The 15,554-nt window shown below is 40.9% G+C and overlaps 1 protein-coding gene across 1 annotated transcript; it reads left to right on the top strand.

The window, feature by feature from the left end:
• Positions 1–3,610: 3,610 nt before the first annotated feature.
• Positions 3,611–14,833, top strand: LOC307133569 (RT1 class I histocompatibility antigen, AA alpha chain-like). Its single transcript, XM_079828671.1, has 14 exons — positions 3,611–3,888; positions 6,127–6,390; positions 9,993–10,253; positions 10,336–10,623; positions 10,874–11,029; positions 11,109–11,153; positions 11,415–11,459; positions 11,602–11,676; positions 11,969–12,031; positions 12,116–12,154; positions 12,224–12,280; positions 12,359–12,397; positions 12,523–12,561; positions 12,726–14,833. The coding sequence occupies exons 1-14, from the start codon at positions 3,795–3,797 to the stop codon at positions 12,728–12,730; spliced, it is 1,470 nt and encodes a 489-aa protein (XP_079684797.1). The 5' UTR covers positions 3,611–3,794; the 3' UTR covers positions 12,731–14,833.
• Positions 14,834–15,554: the final 721 nt, after the last annotated feature.

Below are 15,554 nucleotides of genomic sequence, written 5' to 3' on the forward strand. Positions count from 1 at the left end.
AAATTCAGTATCTCAGAAAATTTGAATATTGTGAAAAGGTTGAATATTGAAGACACCTGGTGCCACACTCTAATCAGCTAATACACTCAAAACACCTGCAAAGGCCTTTAAATGGTCTCTCAGTCTAGCTCTGTAGGCCACACAATCATGGGGAAGAAACTGACCTGACAGTTGTCCAAAAGACGACCATTGACACCTTGCACAAGGAGGGCGAGACACAAAAGGTCATTGCAAAAGAGGCTGGCTGTCCAAGCACATTAATAGAGAGGCGAAGGGGAGGAAAATATGTGGTAGAAAAAAGTGTACAAGCAATAGGGATAACCGCACCCTAGAGAGGATTGTGAAACAACCCATTCAAAAATGGAGGAGATTCACAAAGAGCGGACTGCAGCTGGAGTCAGTGCTTCAAGAACCTCTACACACAGACGTATGCAAGACATGGGTTTCAGCTGTCGCACTCCTTGCGTCAAGCCACTCTTGAACAACAGACAGCGTCAGAAGCGTCTCGCCTGGGCTAAAGACAAAAAGGACTGGACAGCTGCTGAATGGTCCAAAGTTATGTTCTCTGATGAAAGTAAATTTTGCATTTCCTTTGGAAATCAGGGTCCCAGAGTCTGGAGGAAGAGAGGAGAGGCACACAATCCACGTTGCTTGAGGTCCAGTGTAGAGTTTCCATAGTCAGTGATGGTTTGGGGTGCCATGTCATCTGCTGGTGTTGGTCCACTGTGTTTTCTGAGGTCCAAGGTCAACGCAGCCGTATACCAGGACGTTTTAGAGCACTTCATGCTTCCTGCTGCTGACCAACTTTATGGAGATGCAGATTTCATTTTCCAACAGGACATGGCACCTGCACACAGTGCCAAAGCAACCAGTACCTTTTTTTTAAGGACCTTAAAATTGGCTTAATTGGCCAGCAAACTCGCCTGACCTTAACTCCATAGCAAATCTCTGGGGTATTGTGAAGAGGAAGATGTGATATGCCAGACCCAACACTGCAGAAGAGCTGAAGACCATTAGCAGAGCGACCTGGACTCTCATAACACCTGAGCAGAGCCACAGACTGATCTCCTCATGCCACGCCGCATCGCTGCAGTAATTCAGGCAAAAGGAGCCCCAACTAAGTATTGAGTGCTGGACATGCTCATACTTTTCATGTGTTCAGTTGGCCAAGATTTCAAAATATCCTTTCTTTGTATTGGTCTTAAGTAATATTCAAATTTTCTGAGATACTGAATTTGGGATTTTCATTAGTTGTCAGTTATAATCATCAAAATTAAAAGAAATAAACATTTGAAATATATCAGTCTGTGTGTAATGAATTAATATAATATACACATTTCACTTTTTGAATGGAATTAGTGAAATAAATAAACTTTTTGATGATATTCTAATTATATGACCAGCACCTGTAAGTCGTGGAAGGCTCATGGAAAGGAGGGATTTAGAGAGACTGATTCATCCATAGAGTCGTTTGAGAATCATTTAATTATGCGGTGATGTGCAATGGATATTATGAGAAAATTAAAGTGTTTTTTGACTTTTGATGCATGTGAACCTGTTGTAGGAGACGCCAAACACAAAACCAGGAGCCTTTAAAATAACATTAATAGGGACACTTTAATAAAAACATTAAAGGGTTAGTTCACCCAAAAATGAAAATTCTGTCATTAATTACTTACCCTCATGTCATTCGACACCCGTAAGACGTCTTCTGAACACAAATGAAGATATTTTTGTTAAATCCGATGGCTCAGAAAGGCCTCCATTGGCAAAAAATGTATTTTGCACTCTCAAGGTCTGGTGGTCTCAGGAGGGCCCGACTTTGGTGGTCTCAGGTCTGGTGGTCCAGGAGGACCTGACTTCAGTGGTCTCAAGTCCAGTGGTCCAGGATGACCTGACTTCGGTAGTCTCAGGTCTGGTGGTCCAGGATGGCCTGACTTCGGTGGTCTCAGGTCTGGTGGTCCAGGAGGGCCCGACTTTGGTGGTCTCAGGTCTGGTGGTCCAGGAGGACCTGACTTCGGTGGTCTCAGGTCTGGTGGTCCAGGATGACCTGACTTCGGTGGTCTCAAGTCTGTTGGTCCAGGATGACCTGACTTCGGTGGTCTCAAGTCCAGTGGTCCAGGATGACCTGATTTCGGTAGTCTCAGGTCTGGTGGTCCAGGAGGACCCAATTCTGGTGCTCTCAAGTCCAGTGGTCCAGGATGACCTGACTTCCGTAGTCTCAGGTCTGGTGGTCCAGTAGGACCCAATTCTGGTGGTCTCAGGTCTGGTGGTCCATGAGGACCCAATTCTGGTGGTCTCCAGTCTGGTGGTCCAGGATGACCTGACTTCGGTAGTCTTAGGCCTGATGGTCCAGAAGGACTCAATTCTGGTGCTCTCAAGTCCAGTGGTCCAGGATGACCTGACTTCGGTAGTCTCAGGTCTGGTGGTCCTGGAGGACCCAATTCTGGTGCTCTCAAGTCCGGTGGTCCAGGATGACCTGACTTCGGTGGTCTCAGGTCCGGTGGTCCAGGATGACCTGACTTTGGTGGTCTCAGGTCTAGTGGTCCAGGATGACCCGACTTTGGTGGTCTCAGGTCCGGTGGTCCAGGATGACCCGACTTTGGTGGTCTCAGGTCTGGTGGTCCAGGAGGACCCAATTCCGGTGGTCCAGGAGGACCCAATTCTGGTGGTCTCAAGTCTGGTGGTCCAGGAGGACCTGACTTCGGTGGTCTCAGGTCTGGTGGTCCAGGAGGACCCAATTCTGGTGGTCTCAGGTCTGGTGGTCCAGGAGGACTCGACTTCGGTGGTCTCAGGTTTGGATATGTGTGCCTGGAATACATACAGGTCTTCTTCTGACTCAGAACCAGTTTGTCCCCCAGAACCTGCTGCCGGCACTGAGGCTGTCCCAGAGTCCCCTGCTGGCCCGGAGGCCATCCTAGAGCAGCCGTGATACGGCCACGGAAGCCATTGACGCCACGCTCTGGGCCACACACACATCCCTCCTGGTTTCGTCGGCTCAAGCCCTGAAGTCCCCAGAGTCAGCCTTGGCCAAGGAAGCCACCCCAGAGCCGCCCATTCTCTCAGCCACAGAGGCCGTCCCAGAGTCTGCTGTCCCAGAGAACTGTGCCCACCACACCGGCCGTGCTTTCCCTGGAGCAGTAATCATTGTGGGGTTCCCCTTCCTCACTCTAGTCCCTGTCTTGCCCAAGTATGACCAGCGTCCGGTGATGGCTCCAGCCCCTGACCAGTGTCCAGCCATCACCGGCTTCCATTTTTACATAGTGCACAAACTGTAGCCTATTTGACTGAAATGCTTGTATTGAAATATTTTTGAAATATTTAACATTCAACCAATGATAAAACTGTGCTTTTGTGAGTGATAGATTATTTTCTTTATCTCTCAGCGCCTTGAAACATTCTCAGCCCTCTTTAGTCAAAATTGTCTGTGGGAAGAAATAGTCAAGCTTCTTCAAAGCTTATCATTCAGGTGTCAGCTTATACATTTGCAGACAATGTTGAATGTGTTTTCAGTTTCATCATGACACACTGCTTGCCACTGTGGTAAAAAAAACCTAGTCTGGACTGGAAATTGTTCCTGTTTAATTCTTGTGCCTATTTGATACGTGACGTTTATGAAATTTCTCTTTTCCTGTGTGCGTGATGACCCATCACTTCCCATTGCGTATATGGTGACTGTAAAACATTTGAGATTTTTGACATTTGGATATGGTCGTTGGGCTGGTTTTGTTACACAGACATGGCAACCCTGAACAGCGTCGTTTTTATTTTCACATTTGTAAGTCTGTAAGTACATGGTTTTACAGTTTCACACTGAGACCCACAGATCAGGAATGGCTTCAATCAAAGTTCTCCTTCTGATTTCAGCTATATCTTCCTCTCGGGGTGGTAAGAACACTTTTTAGTTTCTTTTTTGACATATTCTCACATGCAGATGTGTCTGTATTAGACTGGAAAGATTCATATGAAGGCTCAAAGAATCCGTTCTGAGAAGTTTGGTAATGTGTAATGTAATTATCAATCTTGATGTTCCCTTTCCAGTGTGTTTGATTTTACAAAGCAGTATTTTCTTTGTGTTTTAGTGGATGTACTATAAGAGCTTTGTTTAAAAAACAAGTTGTTCTATTTGTATACTGTAAACCTTATAGGTGCAGTGTGTAGTATTTGAGGATCTATGGACAGAAATGCAATATAATATACATAACAATGTGTTCAGTGGTGTACAAAGTCCTTACATAATGTTTTTATTATCTTAGAATGAGCCGTTTCTATCTACACACACACCGCGGGTCCCTTACAGTGAAGCCGCCATTTTGCACCGCCATGTTTCTATAGTAGCCCTAAAGGGACAAACTGCTCTACAGAGTGCTAGTCACACTCTGCTGTCTCACATGTTTGTCCTGTGTCAGCCACCGTAGCTTCTCTATGTGTTTCGAGAGGGAGGGGTGAGCAGGTGCAATTCACAACATCACCACTAGATGCTGCTAAAATTTACACTGCACCTTTAAATAAATGTTAAGATGTAAATATTGGATATTTAATGTTTTCAGTTCCATTACTCTTAGATCTTTTTACAACCTGATCTCACAGAATTCCGTGAAATGAACACGGATCCCTTAACTCAGAATCCGTGACAGTTTCACGGAATCGCCGCAAATTCCGTAATGGGTCCATGGAAGTGATTCCTATGCAAGTCAATGACAGTAAAAAGCAGACATGATTTTATGAATATTTATAAGCTACTTTTATATTTTGGAGCAACTTACTCCACTCCTACCCCAAACCTACCCACTCTCAACAATATAAAACACATAACAGGTAAATACAAGTACAGTCACAGGTATTTATTGCAAAAACTGACCAAAAACAGTATAAAGTATTAACTCATGTTGCATTCCAAGTCTTTTGAAGTCACACGATGTCTTCATGTAAAGAACTGAGTTGATCTTAATGTTTTATTCGCTAAAATGATGATCCCGCCGCTCCGTGAACACAACACACTCATTCATATCTGATTCAAATAATACACACGACTCTTCAGCGTGACGCAATCTGTCACGAGACACACGAGAGCCAATGGCATTTTACAATCAAAGCCTACGTAATGACGCAATTGGTCACGAGACATACGACAGCCAATGCTGTGAAAGCTGACGTAACGTTTCTTCCGGCGGTAAAATTTGAAATGTATTTTTGATCTTCGGCGGATGGACTCGACGCTGCTGATCGCTTCACACAAATTAATCGTTTGGCCTCGGAACACTTGGAATATTTGTACTTTTGGAATAAATTGTGCCTGCAGTCGTATCTGCCTGTTATATCCTGTTTTTTATAATACACAAATGGGTAGGTTTAGGGAAGGGATTGGGTTACGTGTTCAATACGTGTCTAAATACTGTAAAAATAAATAAAATTACGCTGGCTGATTAAATCGAGAATCACACTCCATGTCATAATGGCAAAAATCATAGTTTCATGACGATAACCATGCCCAACGCGTCAGTTTACTGTCATTGACTTATATAGGAATCACTTCCGTGGACCCATCACGGAATTTTCGGCGATTCCGTGAAACTACCACGGATTTTGAGTTAAGGGACCCGTGTTCATTTCACGGAATTCTGTGAGATCTTTTTAACACATTTAAAACCATTCTGCATAATTCCGCAGATTTGTCCAAAAAAATCAGTGCAGAACTTTGAAAAACATCTCCCTAACAAAACCTTTTTACTATTTATTATTCATTGAAGAAAAGTTATTATCAATTGGGAAAGTGCATGATATTCTAGGGTCTATCCTGGAAGCAAGATTGCTCTTTAGCATATGATTGAATCTGAAAATAGAGCAAAATAACTGAGAAAAATTAGAAATAATGTCCGTAATTTGTAGCAAAACATCTAGCAACGTGGTTGAATGGCCAATTTGTGACAATACGGTTTCTGGGAACTAGCTAGTTGTTTTCTTCACCGTTAAGCAGTTACGCCGTTGTACGGGAAACACAGCCAAGATACAGAAATATGATTGTGGCCTCATTGTTTTCAGGTTTGACCCTGGTTTAAACTTTGGACATAGCTTATGCCTGTAACAAATGATGCATGACATGTTCTTCTTTCTTCATCATTCCAGAAATCCTCTCTCTACATTACATGTACAGTGTCATATCAAAATCTGGAGACATTTATGAATTCAACAGCTCAGTGGAACTCAATGACATACAGATGAGTTTGTGTGAGAGTGTGAATAAAGCAGATTTCATGACTCCGGTGTGTGAGGAATCTGAGAGACTCTTTAATGAAAGAGATGATCTGCATTATAAACAACAGTGGCTTCAAATCAACCTTAAAACACTGATGGAGCTCAAGAGGAACCAGAACAGCACACGGGACACCGGTGAGTATGATCATCTGAGCAAATTTCATTTCCTCATGAGAACAATGTACTTTTCTCAGTAACACTTTAGAACAGGGGTCTCAAACTCATTTTACCTGGGGGCCGCTGGAGGTAGACTCTGGGTCAGACTGGGCCGCATCAAGTATTAACACATAAAAAGTGTTTCAAGTATTCCAAAAAAAAAAGTAGCACAACTGATCCAATCTTCTCAATCTTTATTATTAACAGTTCTCCAACATGAATGTTTCTTCTGAACATGAACTGTTCCTCTGAATTTGAACTAAATATAGCCTATAGAAATTAAATCATGCAATATGACATAATAAATGATTTTAATTTTATTTTAAATAATAGACTAATTCACAGCAAGGCCGTAACCAGGTCATACAGAACAGTGAGCGAAATTCTAGGTCTAATTCTAGTAGGGAAATAATCTTTTTGGGACTATTTGTAAACAATATTTGTATTAATTTGTGTAAAACATATCATTAGTCCCGATATTCTTCGCATGAGTGAATAAATACACAGATCCGCAAAAAGTTTTGAATCCTCCAGTGGTCTGGTGGTAGAATTTTTGTCAACCGTGTCAAAGGTTCCGGGTTCTAATCCGCCCTCATATAGTTTTTCTTCATTAAAATCAAAGATGTTCATCAATGATTGTATAATAAGACCATGGACACGTTTGCATTTTGTTATGGGATTTCACCGGAAAGAATAGAGTCTCTCAGCAACGGCATTAAGCGATAGATTGACGCACTCGTCTGTGTGTGAAGACTGAGCAGTGTCCACGAGCCAAAAGAGAACGCTAACCCCGCCTACTTTGATTTGATTGGCCATCTCAATCATTTTGACATTGACAAGCGCTGTTAGACCACATTTGTTTCAACTGTCTGATCAGCTTCGTTCGTCTGTTCCTGTCAATCACGCAGTGTCAACCAATTATACTGCACGAGGGAGGGGCGAGCTAACTCTCTCTCTCTCACACACACACACACACACACATAAAGGAGGCGGCAAGCGATGCACACACAACGACTCAGCAAAAAGGTGCTTTTCAGAGCAACGCGTGGGCCGCACTAAACTTTAATGTCAAGTAGGGGGCCACAAAATATCATCCTGCGGGCCGCAAGTTTGAGACCCCTGCTTTAGAATAATGGTCCGTCATTAATAGGTAACTATGCAGGAAGTAATGCAGGACTAACACTTCTGCTACTACGGCTAACTAATATAGAAACAAGCTGAACTAATCAGTAAGTAATATCAAATTTAGGACTAAGATACAGTAGTTCCTTATTAGGTAATCAATAATTACTGAATGGGATTGGCATCACTAAGAACTAATAGGTACCATTTAGGGCTGTGCGATATGCTTGTTAAATAATGCAATGTTCGATATGCGATACGATATTGCTTTACGTGTGTAAAATCAATTTCTTTCCCCAACTGATATCTTTCACTTAAAGAGCACCTATCATGGCATTTAAAATGTTCCAAATATTGTTTTAGAAGTCCCCAACAACAGTTTTGCATGCATGCAATGACAAAAAAGACTTTAGTTTTCTTATAATATGCATTTATTTTTACCTGTTTTGACAGCGATTCTCAAATGATTCCTTTAGTGATTCACTTTTCAAAACCCCGCCTTTACGTGACGCTAATCTGCGCTGATTGGTCAGATGACCCAGTCAGTTGTGATTGGTATAGTCTGTGCAGATATTTTCGGAAACGGAACGCCCATCAAAGTCTTATAATGACAGTAATTTGTTAATATGTGTCAGGAGTTATGAATATGAAAACCGCGTCGGTACTGTTTGATTGTAATATGAGCCTCAGCTGATCATTCATAAAAAAAACTCCTCACGAAGACTCGCGACAAATCAACATCCCTCAGGGCTTTTAGTTCAAAAGTGTGCAGATGAGGAGACATATTGATAGATTCTCATATGTCTGTGTCAAATTTCTAAACGGAGTATTTTTTATTCAATACTTCCTCAAAATGGGCAGAAATAGCCTAATCATGAGCGATTGAGTCTCTTGTGTGTTGTTTTCAATTCATACTGGCAGCCGGAGGGCGCTCTGTGCACATATAATCCATATATGGTACAGACAGACGAAGAAGAAACATGTGCCATAATAAAAGTCCATAATAAAAGCTTCCTGAGATCGCGAAACATACATTTGACGACTAATAATAAACACTCAATCGCGACGATGTATGGTTTGTCTTCAAGCCACCTAGTCTTCAAATGCTCATCCTTGGGCAGATGAAAAAAGTTTGCTTTTGAGTCGCACTTCAGAACACAGCGTCTCGTGGCCATGATGTTTTCTAGTTTTCACTGGCGTCTCGTCGCCATGATGTTTTGTAGCTTTCACTGGCGTCTTGGAGCGCAATAAGTGGGCGTATCGTATTCAAATAAATTGACAAGTTGACGTCAACTAGTCAGAGAAAAAGCTTCGGTCTTCTAACGATTCTTAAAAATGACTCCGAGTCGACTCTTACTTTTGAAAGAAAATAACTATATATACGGTGCACTGTCATATTTCAAGCTATCACAGGATGTTTTTGTTCACTTAGATCTATGTTACACACTACATGAAAGGTAAATTTCAAAATTCCATGATAGGTGCTCTTTAAAGCATAACCGACTGTGTTTACATGAATACTCATCAAGACAGCCATTTTGACACAACTGTGTGTATTTTACAGTTCGAGTGTGTAACAAGACACGGAAAAAATAACGGCTTGTGCGCACGTTTTGGTGTGTGTGTGTGTGTGTGTCAGACAGCGCGAGACTGTAAGGAGTTGTTTTACGCAAGTTATTACGTTTAATAACTCTTTTTAACGTCAAGCAAGTCACATAAGTAACAGTCGTGTGCTCAGTCTATTCTCTGCTATATGCATCGACCTAAAACACACACTTTTCACAATGTTGAAGTAGCCTATTAAAATCATTCAGATATTGAGTGCCCTTGCGATATACATATCGCGATATGTACATTTGCGATATTTCGATAATTTCAATATATTGTGCAGCCCTAGTACAAATGATAAAGAATGACTAATTAATCACTAGTCAACATTACATATCTGAGATGTGAGAAATTGTCTTTTTTTACTCTCAATGTGGTCATAAAATGCATCACTAGTTACTCAAGTGTTATCTAGTCAGCAGGAACTACTTGTGATCTGGAGCATTATTTTAAAGTGAAAAAAAAATTCACTTTAAAATAATGGTCCAGATCACTAGTAGTTCCTGCATATTGACTAGGTAACACTTGAGTAACTAGGGATGCATTTTATGAATTTATTCAGAGTAAAAAAGATGATTGATTACGTCTCTGACACACAATAATGTTCTTTATAACTTGTCAGTTGGTTAATAGTTATTAATGAGGCTAATCTCATTCAGTAAGTATTGCTTACTTAACAAGGTACTATCTCCTAAATTCGATATTACTTACTGATTAGTTTAGCTTGTGTAGTCCTACTCATTATTACTCCTATTAATGACGGATCATTATTTTAAAGTGTTACCCTTTTCTCTTGTGCATCTGATGGGCGTTTCAAAATATTTGGTCAAATGATCTCTGTGTTTCTTCAGATCTTCATGTTGTTCAGTGGAGGCACGGCTGTGCTGTTGAGCGTCGCTCTGATGGTTCAGTGATGTTTCTTCATGGCACTGATGAATACGCCTATGATGGCCAGACCTTGACCTTTGACCTCTCAATGCACTGGAAGCCTTTAGTCCTTGACCATAACGTCACATGGGACAGAGAATCAGTTTCCAGCCTGGAGAGGAAATGTGTGAAGACGTTAACCAGATTCACTGACCTTCAGCGAGAGGGAAAGATCATCATGAGATGTGAGTTTGCATTAGATTCTGCTGAATGCATTCTTTCATGCTGGTGTATTATTTAAATTAATAATGTCTGTTTGTTTTACAGCTCGTTTTGAAGCTTACTTTTTTGTAAAAGCGTCTGGATCTTCAGTCAAGCAGCTGCTGGTGTGTTTGGCCACAGGCTTCTACCCTAAACATGTGCAGATGGAGATCAGACACCATCAGACGGCGTTACCTGATGAGCAGCTGAACTCAGAGGGAATCAGACCGAACGCAGACGGATCCTTTCAGCTGATGAAGAGCCTGGAGATCCTGCCGTCTGAAAGATCTCAGTATGAGTGTGTGGTGGAGCACCAGACAGGCGATCGCGTGTGTTGTGATGCTTCTGACCGAGGTAATAAATGCTACTGCTGTTTGGCTGACCTGTGGTTTGCTCTATGGCTACATTTGATTTTGCACCAGTAAAACTAAACTAATACTCGATGAACAGAATTACCTAGAACATGACAAAAAAAAGAAAAATAGTAAAAGTATTGAAGAGCTCCAGCGACGCCATCCTAATGACCATTAGTGTTACAATTTTGTGTTATTGATTTTTAATTTTTCAGAAACTTGATCAATAATGGATTATTGTTCTGTGACAGGTGGAGGGGGATGCGTATGCACTGAGTATTGTATGACTGGCAGCGTCTCACTGTGGGCGTGGGATGTAGAAATTGTATATGTAGCTTGTGTTTTGATGGTTTTCCCCTTCATTGTCCTCACATCTTATGTACTGGTCAAATATGTTAAACATCCAAGTGAGTATCATTTTAGTCTCTTAAAAGGACATAAATATGTGCTGAAGAGGAGAGAGTGTGCTAATGTTTAACATTTCAGAAGCGCAGGACACACTGAAGACACCATCACTCGTGCAGCTATCAGGTGAGTCTGACTCTTCTAGAAGTTAAACACCACATGTCCATGTGTCTCATGAAGGGTTTCCTGCTCTGACAGTGAAGAACTCAAAACACACTGTGATCATCTCACACACATTAACACTGTAACATCACTGACAGCCTAAGACTGAATACACAGATCATATATTGATTTGGATAAAAGCGTCTGATAAATGCATGTATGTCAATGAGATGAGATGAGGAGATCTGAGTTCTGTGTTATTTATTATTTCATGTGATTCTGCAGCTCTTCATAAAACACAGATGGAACCAGAACTGTTGGAGGAAATCAGTGAGTATGAATTGCTAAAAACCCCACAATTAAAACTGCATTTAAAAATGTGTGTTTTACTGTCACTGTCCAGCCTCACTGTGATCATGACTAAATACATGAACATGTTTAATAATCATCATTTCATTCTGAACTCCATCAGGAGCAGAAAGATCTGCAGGTTTAACTGATTCAGATGATGAAAACCCCACAGACCCCAGTGTGGAGGAGATTCAGAGTAGGTCCTGAACACACACACACACACACACACACACACACACACACACACTCACACTCACTGACACACACACACACACACACACACACACACACACACACACACACACACACACACACACACACACACACACACACACACACACACACACACACTCACACACTCACACACACACACACACACACACACACACACACACACACACACACACGTTGTTCAGGTGTGTTTCATGAATCGATCCTCTCTCTCTCTCTCTCTCTCTCTCTCTCTCTCTCTCTCTTGTCTCTTTCAGCTGAGGATCTTCTTGACACTCAAAGTCTTTGTGACACTGAAGTGACTCCAGCAGCTGCTCGAGGTCAGAACATCTGAATTCATCTCTTATTATCTGACGCTGATTCTTCTTCTCACTCACTGAACGTGTCCTTCATGACTTTTATAGGTGCAATGGGCTCCAAAATCATCTCTCTGCCTAACTTTGGTGAGTTCAAATGTGTTTAAGAGCTTTTATTTTTTGTCAGACAGACACTGGATGTAATTTTTTTTTCAGCCATGGACACAGATCAGAACACCATTACCCAGAATGCCCTGCTGTTACCACTGCCAAGTAAGATCGGTAGTTTCTCTTCCAATTATTTGTTTAATATATATATATATATATTATAATGCTGTTATTGTGTTTCAGGACGCAGCAGATCTAAGGACATCTCACTGCCAAACCTCAGTAATGCTTCAGTTCAACTACAGATAAACAACATATTCATGCTTTCATTCATTTCATTATTATGTGAAGCATAACAATATCTGTGCTGATTATAAAGACATTATAATGCTGTTATTGTGTTTCAGGACGCTGCAGATCTAAGGACATCTCACTGCCAAACCTCAGTAATGCTTCAGTTCATTTCAACTAAATATAAATAACAATAATAATTTATGTCAGTAATTTACTTTATGTAGTTAAATGTAGTTTCTTAAATGTAGTTTCTATTTGATATTGATGTATTAAAAAGAGAACTTCTCTCTAAATCAGCAGTTTGTGTGTTGTTAAGTTTAGGACAGAAGGACGGCAGTGACTCCAGTCAGAAGATCAAGCCCCGCCCGAAATTTGTTCTTGTTTGAGAAGCGTTTCTCTCGGATTCACGGCACAAAAGAGAAGAAAAGACGATCTCAACTTCCGTTTCATGATGATTTTGAGGAAAGTTTATTCAGCGTAGTGTAAGCTGTGTTACTTTAATGTTATAGTGATATGATTAGTAACTAACTCATACTGAGTCATGGAAACCCTGTGCATATCAGGGAATGTTGAAATAGTGTTTTCTAGTTCAGGAAAAGTCATCAGGGTAATAAATAAACTCTCAATGTTGCACTTTATAATGAAATATGGTCTAAAATACTTTATCGTATATATTGTATGTTGCCTGTATAATCTTGTATTCAATGCATCTTTTTTCAATTAACCTTTTGTGCTATAAATAATTGTAAATATATCAGCTCGGTTACACAGACAGGGTAGACTGGGTGAACCCTTTGATTTCGCTCTGCAGCTCAGTCTGGAAACCTGTACATTCATTTCTACTGCTTCTGTTACACTTTTGCGGGAACCAATCACAGACTGGCTTATCCACCTGGCGCGCTATTGGTGGGTTTAACACGACGACGGATAGAGAAGTGATGGGTCGTTGCATAGATATACATAATAAAGGCTAGATGTCTCGTCCGCGCTGCTGGCCAATGGAGGTCGACGTCCGCACCTGGCGGCCATCTTGTCACAGTCAGCTCGCTCACTCGTAACATTGTGTTTTAATGGTACATGTAATTTTTAAAAAACATAACTTGCTCAATTTTCTACTGATTTTCAAACTGTTTGGCTTGTTATAAACGTCAGAGATGTAGTTATGATGCTGCATACTTATGAATAATTATAACCAAAATGTTCAAGCATTCAGAATTATAGCCACGTTAATAATGTTTGTAAGAAACCAAACCATTTGTAAATCCGTCAAGATTCCAGCGAGATAAGAGTATTTGTGTTCGTGCAGATCACTCGCCTTACATCAGGTAGCACAGAGCCTGCCAGAAAGCTTGCCTGTGACAAGATGGCCGCCGGTGATGACGTTAGAGACTCTGCCAGCTCGTCCTTACTTTGTGCTTCAAAGCTGCTCTTCAGAATCCTATGGGTGACGTCATGGACACTACGTCCATATTTTGTTGACATCTAGCCTTTATTATGTATATCTATGGGTCATTGCCCGTTGATCACGCCTCTTGTTGTCTAAATGGTTGACCAATGCTCAATCTTAAATTGAGCTGATGATAGCCAGACAACAGAGAGGGCTTGGATTAAGCCAGAATTAGGCTTTAGTTCAATCAGGACATTCATGTAGTTTTTATAGACTTGTCATCACTGGTGTGATGGATGGAATGGAACTGATATAGGCTACTGTAATTTAAGATGTGTCAGTGTAAGTTGCACTTTCAGTTAAAACAGCTCAAACATGTATTTTAGTCTGGGACTAGCTTAAGCCTTGTCTGTGAAACCGGGGGGTTGTCTTTTTCTTAGTCTTTCCTAAAAGTGTGAGTGGGTTAAACCATGGAACTGACACACAGAAGGTTGCTGGTTTGATCCCAGCGGTCACCACCAGTGTGTCCTTGAGCAAGGCATTTTACTCCATGTTGCTCCAGGGGGATTGTCCCTGTAATAAGGCCACTGTAAGTCACTTTGGATAAAAGCGTCTGCCAAATGCATAAATGTAAATGTAAAAGTATTTTACAGTATGCAGTAGAGTTATCTTTCTGCCTGTCATGTAGCCTACAGGCGCCAGTTTGAATGATTTTACTGTAGATGTAAAGTTTTCTCTCAATCCGAGCAGAGATGAACCAAACCACAGGACAGTATTAAGTAAGAGGTTTGTGTATTTGTCTCATGTTATTCAAGTGCTTATCAATGGAACATATTGATACTGTATTTACTGTAACCAGCAGAGTTTTTATTTTTATTCTGTGTATGAAGCTTTGAAATCATCTATATTGTGTAGTGTCCTGCTAAAACCAAAATTAGCATCATGTATTTACAGTCTATCATAAAGCAATAAATGGGTTTATTTCACATGTGTGACAGTGTTTACAGGAATCAAATCAATAAATATTGTCATGCAGATGTGATCAGATTGAGTTTTTAATGTCAATAACAGACAACAGCAGCAGTAAATGACTGTGATTCTGAATGTGTGTGTGTGTGTGTGTGTGTGTGTGTGTGTGTGTGTGTGTGTGTGTGTGTGTGTGTGTGTGTGTGTGTGTGTGTGTGTGTGTGTGTGTGTGTGTGTGTGTGTGTGTGTGTGTGTGTGTGTGTGTGTGTGTGTGTGTGTTTGAGAGCTGGCGGCCCCACTGAGATCACAGGCTTCAGTGTTACTGTGTGATTTGGGTGTTTTTAACCAGCAGGAAACTGATGATCGTTATTTACACACAAACAAACGATGATCCACTTTAACAGACTGTCATTAAAACACTCTCCACATGAGCTTTATGTGATCACAGCTCAGGCAGGCGAATATCAGAACATGAGCATAATGCATCTTTATTTCCAGCATTGTACAATGGTTGGTCTTGTCAACATAAAGTGATTTATTCTCATTATTCTTTATACTCATTATGTGGTTCAAAAGGGGACTTTAACCACCTAAATTTATATTAATTAGCCTAGCAGCTAGATAATTATTTCCTTATGCTGACGGGACAAAAAAAAAACCCAGCATGCTATTTATAATTCTCAATAATATAGTCTACTGTTTTATTTGTTATACTACATGCTGGAGGATAAATCTGTCAGTCAGAAATAAGTTTGAGAGAATTGGTTTGATTTCCCTGTACTAGCGTTTAAA

The sequence above is a fragment of the Gobio gobio genome (assembly GCF_949357685.1).
Source record: "Gobio gobio genome assembly, chromosome: 11".
Lineage (NCBI taxonomy): Eukaryota > Metazoa > Chordata > Actinopteri > Cypriniformes > Gobionidae > Gobio > Gobio gobio.

What these genes read in the sequence shown, in the direction of transcription:
- LOC307133569 (XM_079828671.1), top strand. Translation starts at nt 3,795, where the DNA reads ATGGTTTTACAGTTTCACACTGAGACCCACAGATCAGGAATGGCTTCA. An exon ending in GGGAAAGATCATCATGAGAT is followed by an intron (nt 10,254 to 10,335) that starts GTGAGTTTGCAT and finishes TTTGTTTTACAG; the next exon opens with CTCGTTTTGAAGCTTACTTT. An exon ending in GACTCCAGCAGCTGCTCGAG is followed by an intron (nt 12,032 to 12,115) that starts GTCAGAACATCT and finishes TGACTTTTATAG; the next exon opens with GTGCAATGGGCTCCAAAATC.